The sequence below is a fragment of the Colobus angolensis genome, unplaced genomic scaffold, assembly GCF_000951035.1.
Source record: "Colobus angolensis palliatus isolate OR3802 unplaced genomic scaffold, Cang.pa_1.0 Scaffold341, whole genome shotgun sequence".
NCBI lineage: Eukaryota > Metazoa > Chordata > Mammalia > Primates > Cercopithecidae > Colobus > Colobus angolensis.
The window spans coordinates 2,729,174-2,741,877 of NW_012116722.1; the positions used below are offsets into that span (position 1 = coordinate 2,729,174).

At 42.4% G+C, this 12,704-nt stretch overlaps 1 protein-coding gene across 2 annotated transcripts in view; it reads right to left on the reverse strand.

The window, feature by feature from the left end:
* The window catches only part of ADAMTS12 (ADAM metallopeptidase with thrombospondin type 1 motif, 12), a 375,774-nt gene that overhangs the window by 86,721 nt on the left and 276,349 nt on the right, over positions 1–12,704 (reverse strand). Inside the window, exons 13-14 of one of the 2 annotated variants that reach the window (XM_011952570.1) lie at positions 11,043–11,176; positions 2,915–3,035 (exon numbers count right to left, since the gene is read on the reverse strand). The exons of the other annotated variant lie outside the window; for it this stretch is intronic. Coding sequence (XP_011807960.1) covers positions 2,915–3,035; positions 11,043–11,176 — 255 coding nt within the window. The remainder of the gene's footprint in view (positions 1–2,914; positions 3,036–11,042; positions 11,177–12,704) is intronic. 2 annotated transcript variants of the gene reach the window in all.

Genomic DNA, 12,704 nt, shown 5'->3' on the forward strand with positions numbered 1-12,704 from the left:
GGGAGGCTGAGGCAGGAGAATGATGTAAACCCAGGAGGCAGATGTTGCAGTGAGCCTAGATTGTGCCACTGCACTCCAGCCTGGGCGACAGAGCAAGACTCCATCTCAAAAAAAAAAAAAAAAAAAAATAGGATGTTTGAAGATGGGGCACAAGATAGGCCCTCATTTCTGAGATTGTGATAAGAGACATCACGCATTATTGACGCTAACACACATCTTATCCAACAGTTTTTGTGGTCCACAAAAACAGACTTTACTCACTGGCATATTTGGTCTCTAGTCTTTGACATTTGTAATCAAAATGTGTTCATAAAGAGGTTATATCATTAACCCTGGGCAATTTATCTACAGTGGCCAACTTGTCTCTTTAAAGATTTATGCTGTCCATTTGAGACAATGCTCATTGCAGGCCAATATCTCATGATGATTTATGTGTGGAGGCTCCTGGGAAAGGCTGGTCCACGTCTGATCCCAGGCTTGAGAGCACTGACATGTAGGTGTCTGGTTCAGAAACAAATCAGTGTTTGACAGGCTCACAAACCACAGAGCGAGGAAGAAATATATAAAAATAACAGTACCTGGTAGATGTTTTGAGAAGTTAAAATGCTTTGCCTTAGATTTAGACTCTTAGTCTCAGTTATCTCAAGAGTTGTGAGAGAATTGGAATCTTGTAACACACCGCGAGCAACCATAACCCTCTTGTTAGAAACTGATGGAAAGGAATTGTAGAAGAGAGACATGGGAGGAAGAGAACTGAAAACACAAAGGCACAGGGAGATGTCAAATGCTCAGTGGTGGGCATGTGGTCAGAGGTATTGAGATCTTGCAGGCAGGCAGGGGATGAGAGGGGAGCAGAAGACATTTAGAATCCCTTTTTCTCACTCCCAAGAGACCAGGGCAGTGGAAAGAACCCAGAATTCGAGTCGGATTTCCTAAAGGATTAAAAGGTTAAGTGGAAGAGACCTGGGGACAACAACTCTGGTTTTCAATTGAGTTATCATAATATTAGAAGAATAGCACTTCAGAGGCCAAGATAGGAACTCATAAAGAAAATTAAATAAAACAAGTCAGCCAGTCGTGGTGGCTCATGCCTGTAATCCCAGCACTTTGGGAAGCCAAGGTGGGTGGATCACGAGGTCAAGAGATCAAGACCTTTCTGGGCAATATGGCGAAACCCCATCTCTACTGAAAATACAAAAATTATCTGGGTGTGGTGGCGCACGCCTGTAGTCCCAGCTACTCAGGAGGCTGAGGCAGGAGAATCACTTGAACCCAGCAGGCAGAGGTTGCAGTGAGCTGAGATTGCAGCACTGCACTCCAGCCTGGCGACAGGCCGAGACTCTGTCTCAAAAAAGCAAAAACAGAAACAAAAACAAACAAACAAAAAAACAGGTTAAATGAAGAAATACGATTTTAAGTGTAACTTTTTATAAGTAAGTAAAGCCACTATAAATAATGGAAAATATTTACAAAACACCTTTGTAAAGCTTGTAAAAACACTGGCTATCATAGAGTGCTTAATCATAAGCGTAAGATATACGGGTTATCATTCACATTCCGAATAAGTAATCCAGAGAATATTTTTCATCCATAATAAAGCTAACAATCAAAGCTTTACAATCTTCCAGTGGTAATTCTCATGGGCAGGACAAGCATTACGTCTCACAATTTAACCTTAGTAATCCAATAGCCAAAGATGAAAAAGAGGAATGGAAATTAAATTTAGACTGTTGGTTGTTATGATTACTAGGGAACAATAGGTCATGTAATTAACTGAAGGACACACTTGATCCTCTCAGGATCCTACTCAATAACTTCATCCTGGGTAGGAAGAATGTTTAGAAGAGAGATGTTGTTTTTCCAGAATCCAGGAAAACAGGGCTTTACCATCTCTGAAAGTGGCTATCACTTCCTGTCCTGGGCATCACCGCTGTGTAGCAGACACTGCCACTCTCTCCTCAGGCCCTACTACAATAGTGCATGATGGATTCCCTACTCCCAGCATCTCCACGTAATCCAGAGAATTAATAGCCTGATCTCCCTAGAGTAACCTCAACCCATGACTGGTGGAAAGTGGTGTATATTATCTCAATTCCTTCACCCCTCAGGTGGGGAAAACTCAGGGGAGCAAGATCTCCTGTGGCTCCCATATAATGGTTCACCCTTTCTTAGCTGCCTTCCTGGGGAACTGACTCTTCATTGGGGTCCACCCTTGAAGGTGGACTCTTCATGCCCTGAGGACTATCCATAGCCCAAAGCTGCACAGAGAAGAAACTCCGCAAAAAGTGACTATGGGAAAAGAATAGTAAAGTGTGGGTAAGAAGGGGATGCTAGGTGGAGGAGCTGTCTGGAAAGTCATAAGGCACCAGTGGGTGGGACCCTCTCCCAGGGAACAATTGGGAATAAAAGAGATTTGATACAACCCTGCCTTGCTTTTCTTTTGACTTTGAATTGAAGGTGCACCCCAATTCTTTTGCCTGTAAACCCATTGCTGGCTTCTGTCCTCACTACAGAATCTGCCCTTGTGTCTGCAGCCTTCCCAGCCAGCTTCTGATCTCTTCTCTCCCCTTGTTCTTGGTCTGTTCCAATGCCATTGGCTTTAATGCTGGATCTTCTTGTGATGCCCATTCCCAAAGAGGATCCTCTCCCAGGGATCATGCTCTTACACCTGTTCCTGTGCACAACCACAAGGCTATTTCAGATCTCTATCTCACTGTGATGCATCTTGTATTTTGTCAGCAATCAACCCCTTTCCTAAAACTGCCAAGGAACCCTTACTCCTTTATGGTAAAGGCTACATTCCATTTTGAATACTTTGAATGTCACAGACTGTTTTAAAAAAATTAAAACAATCAACCATTTATCTTGCCCCCCCACCTTTGGTCTCCTGCCACTTTATTTATTTGTTTATTACCAGATCCTTCCTTCTGCTTAAACATCTTTCTCACAGTCTGGCAGGAAGAGCCATCTCCCAGGCACACACCGCAGCGATCCTCTGTGGCATTGGAATCGATCTCATAGTCACAGCCAACCATCTGTGGGGAAGAGAGGTGGAGGGTGAATGCCCAGGCAGGGGATGCCACTCTTGCCTGGATCTGTGACTTCTCCTTTCCCCTTTGGTGCTTCATAAGACTGGACAGGAGGTACCAGGGTACAAGGACAAATGTTTGTTCCTGGTAGCAGCAAGAGGAATATCCAAGCATCCACCAATGGTAAAGGCACTACTTGCTCAGAGGGGAGGGAGGCACACATAGAGTGAGATCTCTAATTTCCTGAGTCAGAGGCAGAACTGAACAAAATCTACGAAAATGTTCCAAAAGTCTAACTATGAAAACGTCTTGGAGTTGAAGCTAGTAGAGCAGCAAGTCTCTTTCAGACGTGTTCTCATCCTGGAAAAGGAGAGCCACGAAGCTTGGGGTGTTCTGTGGAAGTGGATACCAAAGAATCATGACACTTAGATTGAAAGTCATGAACCATATCTGACCTTCACCTGGACGTTTCTGTGGCTTGCTTTCTTCCATGACCACAAGGGAAAGCTATATCATATTCCTTTAGTCATAATTTTCTTTCTTGTTTGGGAACAATTGTGTCCAGATAGTTTCATTTCCTTTTTGATCTTTAAAGATCATTTTCTTTCTAACTTGAAAGCCACCTCAAATCTACTCAAAGGAAGAATGGTTTGAATCTTTTTTAAGAGAGAGATGGAATCTTGCTATTTTGCTCAGGCCAGAGTGCAGTAGCTATTCACAGTCAACAGCCTTGAACTCCTGGCCTCCCACCTCAGCCTTCTGAGTAGCTAGGACTACAGGTACCACACCAGGCTTATTTTGAGTCTTTAAATACACCCTCTACCATCTAAACAGAGAATGAATGCCCACAAACAGAAAATAGCTTCATTCTTTAGGTTAATTGTCTTTAATTTCCTTTAGGTCCAAAGACTGTGCTGCTTCACCCAGTTGGGGGAAAAAAATAAAGTGCTAAGAGATTTAAAAAAATTAATTATGCTAATAACAACAGGAAAAAAAGCAATGTGCGAAGCAGGTGCCTTCAGTGACTATGAATAAAATGCCAACCCTTCACAAGCAGTAAGTTTGCATCAAGCTTGAGAACCCTCTAATAAGCTGACATTTACAACCATATTCCCAGTGGCCTTCATTCCTTCACTGATTTGAAATGATTGCTAGGGAGATTGACTCTGAGGAATATTAATTTTAAAGTATTTTCTTTAATCTCTATCAACAGGGAAATAGATATAAAAATGTGAAGAATAAAGGAAGGAAAGTCAGAAAAGCAAATATCTGAAGCTCAAGTCTTTCTTCTTGAATGGGTAGTTATATTTCTAAACTAATATCTGCCTGCATAACTGAGACACAAGGGTTGGGGGAAGGAGACACACCCATGTCCCCAACATTCTGTCCCACAGCATATTAAATGGGTTCTTGCAGAGACTCACCCAATTTAGTTTTCCTGTGAACTGCATGCAGTACAGTAAAAATGGAATTAAGCATACAACAGAAGGTCTAGGAAGACATGAACCAGTCTTCTTTGTTGCATATAAAACATAAGGGGCTGGGCCGGGAGCAGTGGCTCAAGCCTGTAATCCCAGCACTTTGGGAGGCCAAGATGGGCGGATCATGAGGTCAGGAGATCGAGACCATCCTGGCTAACACGGTGAAATCCCGTCTCTACTAAAAAATACAAAAAGCTAGCCGGGCGAGGTGGCGGGCGCCTGTAGTCCCAGCTACTCGGGAGACTGAGGCAGGAGAGTGGCGTGAACCCGGGAGATGGAGTTTGCAGTGAGCTGAGATTCCGCCATTGCACTCCAGCCCAGGCAACAGAGCGAGACTCCGTCTCAAAAAACAAAAAAACAAAAAAACAAAAAAACATAAGGGGCTGTCAGAGGAAAAGAAACAAACCTCAGTCTTCTTCATAACACACTCTGGCAACACAGAAAGCCCACAACAGTATGCTCTTTCTGCCTTCAGCAACATCAGAGGTGGCTCTGCTGCTGCTACCTAATGTGGGAAATGACTTCAGCATGGCCCTTTTCTGATGTGACTCTGAATATGCCAGGCAGTCACCCCAACAGGTAGTGTTTGTGAAAAAAATAACTTTCATTTCCCATCTTATCAGTTACAGAGGTGGCGCGAATAGTGATGGTGGTGGTGGTAATGATGTTGAAGGTGGTGATAATAATGATGATGTTGTAGTGGTGGTGGTGATGGATAATAATGGTGGGGGACAGGATGGTGGTAGTGATGGTGGTGGTGGTGGTGGTGGTGGTGATAGTGATGGTGGTGCGGAGTAATGGTGGCAGTGGTGATAGTGGTGATGTGGTAGTAGTGGTGGTGATTTGATGGTGGTTGTGGTGATGGGGGTGATGGTAGTGGTGATGGTGGTGGGGGTGATGGTGATAGTGGTGATGTGGTAGTGGTGGTAGTGATTTGATGGTAATAATGGTGGTGGTGGTGATGTGGTAGTGGTGGTGGTCATTTGATGGTGGTGGTGGTGGTGGTGATGAGGTAATGGTGGTGGTGATTTAATGGTAATGATGGTGGTGGTGGTGGTGATGTGGTAATGGTGGTAGTGATTTAATGGTAGTGATGGTTGTGGTGGTGGTGATGTGGTAATGGTGGTGGCGATTTAATGGTAATGGTGGTGGTGGTGATTTGATGATGGTGTTGGTGGTGATGTGGTAATGGTGGTGATTTGATGGTGGTAGTGGTAGTGGTGGTGATGTGGTAGTGGAAGTAGTGATTTGATGGTAATGGTGGTGGTAGTGATGTGGTAGTGATGGTGATGGTTTGATGGTGGTGGTGGTGATGTGGTAATGGTGGTGGTGATTTGATGGTGGCAGTGGTAGTGGTGATGATGGTGAGTTGATGGTGGTGATGTGGTAGTGGTAATGATGATTTGCCAGTGGTGGTGGTGGTTATGTGGTAGTTGTAATGATGATTTGATGGTAGTGGTGGTGGTGATGCAGTAGTGTAGTGGTGATTTGATGATGGTGGTGGTGATTTGATGGTGGTAGTAGTAGTGGTGGCAATGTGGTATTGGTAGTGATGATTTGATGATGGTGGTGGTGGTGATGTGGTAATGGTGGTGGTGATTTGATAGTGGTAGTGGTAGTGGTAGTGGTGTGATGGTGACTTGATGGTGGTGATAGTAGTGGCAGTGATGTGGTAGTGGTAATGATGATTTGATGATGGTGGTGGTGGTTATGTGGTAGTGGTAATGATGATTTGATGGTGCTGGTGGTGAAGTGGTAGTGATAATGATGATTTGATGGTAGTGGTGCTGGTTGAGATGATGGTGATGGTGGTGGTGATGGTGGCACGTGATGTGGTAGTGGTGATGATTTGATGATGGTGGTGGTGATGTGGTAATGGTGATGGTGGTTTGATTTGATGGTGGTGATGGTAGTGGTGGTGGTGATTTGATGGTGGTGGTGGTGATGTGGTAATGGTGGTAGTGATGATGCGGTGGTGGTTATGGTGGGGTGATGGTGGTAGTGATGGTGGAGTGATGATTGTGGTGGTAGTGGAGATAGGGTTAGTAGTGGGGATGTGGTAGTGGTAGTGGTAATTTGATGGTAGTGGTGGTGGTGGTGGTGATGACATGGTGGTGGTGATGGTTGGGTGATAGTGGCTGGTGGTGGCAGTGGTGGTGATGTGGTAGTGGTGTTGACTTGATGGTGGCAGTGATTTGATGATAGTGGTGGTGGTGATTGGTAATGGTGCTGATTTGATGGTGGTGGTAATAGTAGTGGTGATGTGGTAGTGGTGGTGGTGATTTGATGATGGTGGTTGTGGTGGTGGGGATGATGTAGTGGTGGTGATGGTTGGGTGATAGTGGCTGGTGGTGGCAGTGGTGGTGATGTGGTAGTGGTGTTGATTTGATGGTGTTAGTGATTTGATGATGGTGGTGGTGGTGATTGGTAATGGTGCTGATTTGATGGTGGTGGTGATAGTAGTGGTGACGTGGTAGTGGTGGTGATTTGATGATGGTGGTTGTGGTGGTGGTGATGATGTGGTGGTGGTGATGGTTGGGTGATAGTGGCTGATGGTGGTGGTGGTGATGTGGTGGTGGTGGTGATGTGATGGTGGTGGTGGTTTGATGATAGTGGTGGTGGTGATGTGGTAATGGTGCTGATTTGATGGTGGTGGTGGTAGTAGTGGTGATGTGGTAGTAGTAGTGGTGGTGATTTGATGATGGTGGTTGTGGTGGTGATGTGGTGATTTGATGGTGGTGGTGATGATGGTTGTGGTGGTGGTGGTGATGTGGCAGTGGTGGTGGTGGTGATGTGGTAATGGTGCTGATTTGATGGTGGTGGTGGTAGTAGTGGTGATGTGGTAGTAGTAGTGGTGGTGATTTGATGATGGTTGTGGTGGTGATGTGGTGATTTGATGGTGGTGGTAATGATGGTTGTGGTGGTGGTGGTGATGTGGTAGTGGTGGTGGTGGTGGTGGTGATGTGGTAATGGTGGTAGTGATGAGGTGGTGGTGATGGTGGGGTGATGGTGGTAGTGGTGGTGGTGATGGTGGAGTGATGATGGTGGTGGTGGTGGTGGTGGTGAGGGAGGTAGTGGTAATGGTGGTTATGTAGTAGTGGTGGTAGTGGTGATGTGGTGATATGATGGTGGTGGTAGTGGTGGTGGTGGTGATGTAGTAGTGATGGTTGGGTGATAATGGTGGTGGCGATATGGTGGTGGTGATGGCAGCAGTGGTGGTGGTGATAGTGGGGTGATGGTGATGATGGTGGTGGTGGTGGTAGTGGTGGTGCTATAGCGAGTAATTAACTATGAGAGGAGAGTTGAGAAGGACTCAAGAATGACTTACTGATTTCTGGCCTAGATATCAGTAAACATAGATGGTTTTAGTATCATTCCAAAAAGAAGTACTATAGAAGAACAGGTTGGGGTAAGAATTAGGTATAATTTTAATTTAGAAATGTTAAGATTGAAGTAACTGTTGGGCTTTTGAGGGTCAGGAGATAGGACCTGGTATTCTGAATGTAGATCTGGCTCAGAGCAATTGATTTAGGGATGTTTAGTGTATCACTGAGATGGCCAAAATGGCCTTGGAGATGAAAGAAGGTTCAAATCAGTTTTTGAGAGAAATTAGTGAGGAAGCTAACTCAGGACAGTGGGAAGACTGTCAGGTAAGGATAAAAGCTTAGGTGGATTGAAAACATTGACTTTGTAAGGACATACATGTACAACGTTGAATTTTTATTTTAGGGAGTGCATAGTAGGCTAACAGTAAGATCAAAAAAGGGGTGTGATGGGATTGATCCAGAACCTTATCCAGAACTGCGGTAAGAGATTGGGGGAAGGCTAAGAGACAGTTAGGGAACAGCTGATGGATAGACCAGAATATCTGGTCTATTTCAGAAGGAAATTCAGCCAATGTTATGCTGACTGTGTGAAGAGGGAGGAGTCCAGGAGCTGAAGTCAAGCAACCGGTTACCAGGAGAAAGAGGGGAGAGAGCTGGAAGGTTAGCGAGCCGGCCTCAGATAATGGGTATGAGAGTGAGAGTTCAGAGCTGGAAGCGGGTGGAGGTGAGTAGGGCATTTGCTCATTTTTAAAAGCTTATTCTGTCATCCTGGTAATTTAAAATGGAAGGTGTCCTGAAAAGTTAAAGTTTAAATCTGTATCTTTGATAAACAAGCTTACTAAAGAAAAACTAAGGGGAAGGGCACAGATAGTTACCTCCCAGAACAAATTCAGTTCTGATCAGGGCTTGATAATTTCCTTGACAATATAATCTGCAACTCTAACACACCCAAATATTGGCAAATAGTGTAATTTCAAAATAGTCATGAATATAAGCAACCAAATTTTCATATTCACAAAAAATGTAGATTAGACAAACACTGCATACATTGTTTTCCTGAAAGCGTATGTTTTTATGTCAATACATACTCAATCCCCTTTGAAAAAAACTAGTAAATGAATAAGGAGGGTAACAATAAAACTAGCAAATAAGGGGCCTGGAACTACCTACAACCTGGATCCTTGAAGATAAAGTATTTAGGCTATTAAGTATATTTGATTTGACACCATTTTTTTCAGCTTAAAAACTCAAATCAGTGTGGTATAGATAGAAAGTGGGCAACTATAACTTTTAAAAGGTCTTAAATGGCACCCAGAAAGAGGGAGGCAGGCGGATATAATCTGGCTTATTCTATCGGGTTCATGTGATTGGCCTCATGAAAGACATCCAACTTGTAATGGTTCTCAATCCTGGCTACTTATTAGAATCGCCTGAGAGCTTTTAGAAATTACTGATGTCTGGGCTCTATTTCAAACCTGTTAATTCAGGATCTCTGGGATGTAGGGTTTGGGCAGTAATGTTTTAAAATCTCCCCAGGTGATTATTATATGCAGCTAGGGCTAAGGACTTTAGTCACTGAGGAGTAAATGTGATGCTGAAATTATCTTTTAGATCTAAATAACTTTGCATTTATAGAAATAGCATCTTTAGCCTGTGATGGAAAACAGGTGCCTTGAACAAAATAAATGAAAAAGCAACTGTATAGAGAAATGCGAACCTTCTCAGAGTGCTGAATATTTAGGGGCAAGAGCTTGTCACAGGGAATAATTTTGTCCAGTGGAAAAAAATATTATAAATATTTTTTAAAAACAAATAAAATTTGTTGAGTTTACAGATCTATTTTCTAAGAGTTATCTTACACCAGGGCCTCTGTTAAGAGCTCAACATATATTACCTGTGAAAGTTGTCAGAATCAAAACGGAGCAACTAATGTTAAGAAAAAACTCTGATAAATACGGCCAGGGAAGGCTAAGAAGAATGAGTTCTCACCCTTGTATGCCTGATGATGAAAAAGGCTCTGCAAAAACCAAAACCTTGCACAAAGGCTATTACAACCTTACACAAAAAATACTTTTGCAATGACATCTGCCCAGCAACTTCCTGAGCAACCTTGGATTGGTGTTACCCTTGTTATTGATCTCTGCAGGAAATAATAATTATTTAAAAACAATTTTGCGATTCTCTTCAACTTTTTTTCCTTTAAAAATTTTCATTTTCTTTTAAAAACCCCTCTCTTCCTTTACCTTCCTAAATATGCACATGGTTAACTGTGGCATACATATTCCCATTGCAATGCACTATTCCCAAATAAGCTTCATTTTCTTTTAGAGAGCCTCTCTCTGTCTGTTATTTAGGTTAACAGACCTTATTTAATCTTTTGACAACCCCAACTAGGCAGATACATAAAAAATTCCAGTTCTGTGACAGAAAACTGAATCTTAGAAAGACGTATAGGATCATACAACTAGTAAATGATGGTACTGAGTTCATATTCTAAAACCCCAGTGCTAAACCATTATGATTTACTAACTGATCAAAACATTTTCCTTTAACCGATTAAAAACACTTTCTCTCTAAACTGAAATTTATGCCTGGGGGTTGGATCACAAGTCCTGCTCCTCAGTTCCTTGCAAAATAAAATGCAAGCAACAAGAAGGAATTCTTTAATGGTTACACACTTAAAAGCATCAATACATCAGGTCTAAATAATTTATATCAACTTGATTAATGAAGTGAGTGTGGAAAAATTACATAAAAATCAGAAACCTGTTTTGTAACTACTGTCATGCCATCTCTCTGAGAAGCTCGTGTTGATAGTCAATGGAGAGCTAAATGTGAAAATGCATTATGGAAAGCACCATAGAAGCTATTATTAATTTTAGTTTTTCTCAAATTTAATGTCACTGAAATAATCTGGGCTGGGCTTTCCTAATAATTCCTCTTTTTCATGCTCAATGTCTAAAATAATATCATAGTGCACATCAACCAATCAAGAAATGAAGATGACAGCAGAAGGAAAAAAACCATTCAATCCAAAACTGTGACTTTGATGAACACTGAGAAGTCTTGTCTTTTCATTTCACGAACTATATATAAAAAACAGATGAGGTGTAAATGCCATGAAAGCACAAACTTAGAACATCTGACTTTCCAAAGTAAAAGTCATGATTTTATAAAGTTGTAGATTAAGGAAACATACCCAATACCTTACATATGCCATTAATACAGACATTTCTGCTGTTGCCACCTTCAAAGCAAGGGGTACCATCAATGACAGCATCCAGCATTTTCTCAGAAAACTGGCCATCTATGGGTCGGCAGTAGAGCTCACAAGGATGTGCTGAAGGGAAAAAAGAAGGCAAATCCTTGCAAGTTAGCTTTTAGCTCGGCATCCTCCCCTAGGATTCCTCTGTACTTATAACCCCCAAGTGTCATTTATTCTGACGATCCTATCTTTTTACCTGCTTGAGACACATCCTGAAATGTGCCTCAAGACACATTTCACACATTCAGGTGCTGAATCCAAGGATTATTTTTTCCTTTTTGAAAACAAGTTTTATAATGAATTAAATTAAAAGATTGCTTTAAAGTACTCTATTCTTTGCTGTAAACGATGACTCCTTTTGATTCAACATTGAATTGTGCTGATAAAAATAAGGCACTGAGCATCTGGGGTTAGCTTAGAAAATAAGTTACTGCAACCAGCCATGAAGGACTCCAGGCAAGCGGGATGCCTGCTTGTTTCTTGCAGCAAAGTAAGTAGTCCTCCAGGGGATAGGCATCCCCTCCCATAGGGCCAGCTCATTACTACCACAACCTCCATCACCACCAGCATAACCTGCCCCAACAAATGTCCTCCCCCAGTCTAAGGGGTGCTTAGATTGACAACCATGTGGAAACATTTTTTTGTTTCCACCGAAGCTGACCTGCTTCTCATAGTGCTCCATCCCATCAGCTTGAGTCCTACACTGATTTCACTCTAAGGTTCAGTTTTCTACTCCATTGTGAATGAAGACAGGGTGATCTAGAGCACAGGAATAATTACTTAATAAAATACATACCCACATGTATGTACACAGAATAACCAGAAAGATAGATCACATTTAAATCATAGATTGCCTTAAACATTTTAATAGCGAATACACGTATGTGATAAGAAGAATTCAAATAATTTTCTTATGAATGTAATGAATGCTTTTCTTTAAGTGAAAAACACAACAATGTCTTCTTTGGCAGGGATTTTGGGGTCTCTTCTGGATGTGTTTATTATGGGCAGGGCTGTTAGTTGCTTCTTTGTGTGATCAGCTGAGGACTCAAGAGTACCAGCCATAGACTATTTGTCATGGGCCCACCTCACTGGGCTGGGCACCAAATGCCAAGACTGAGTGCACAATGATAGCTGTGTCTGCTTGAGGATGCAGTGATCCATGTGGCCAGGAAATGAAAGTGCAAAATTCACACAAATGTAACCATGAGCAAAAGCTCCAAATGCTGAAACACTGAACAAACTTGAGACTGAGGCCAAAAACATCTGTTCAGAGCTTAAAAGAGATAAGTGAACTAGCTCAGAAGCAGAAAATTAGATATCACATGTTCTCACTTTTAAGTGAGAGCTAAACATCGGACATACATAGACATAAAGATGGAGATAGACTCTGGGGACTCCAAAAGCAAGGAGGGTGGAAGGAGGGTGAGGGTTGAAAAATTACGTATTGCATACAGTGTTCAATATTTGGGTGCTAGGTACACTAGAACCCCAATCCCTACCATTATGCATGTAATACCCAGGTAACAAACAAGCACATGTGCTCCCTGAATCCAAAAACAAACAAACAAACAACAAAGCTTAAAAGAGAAAGATATGGCAC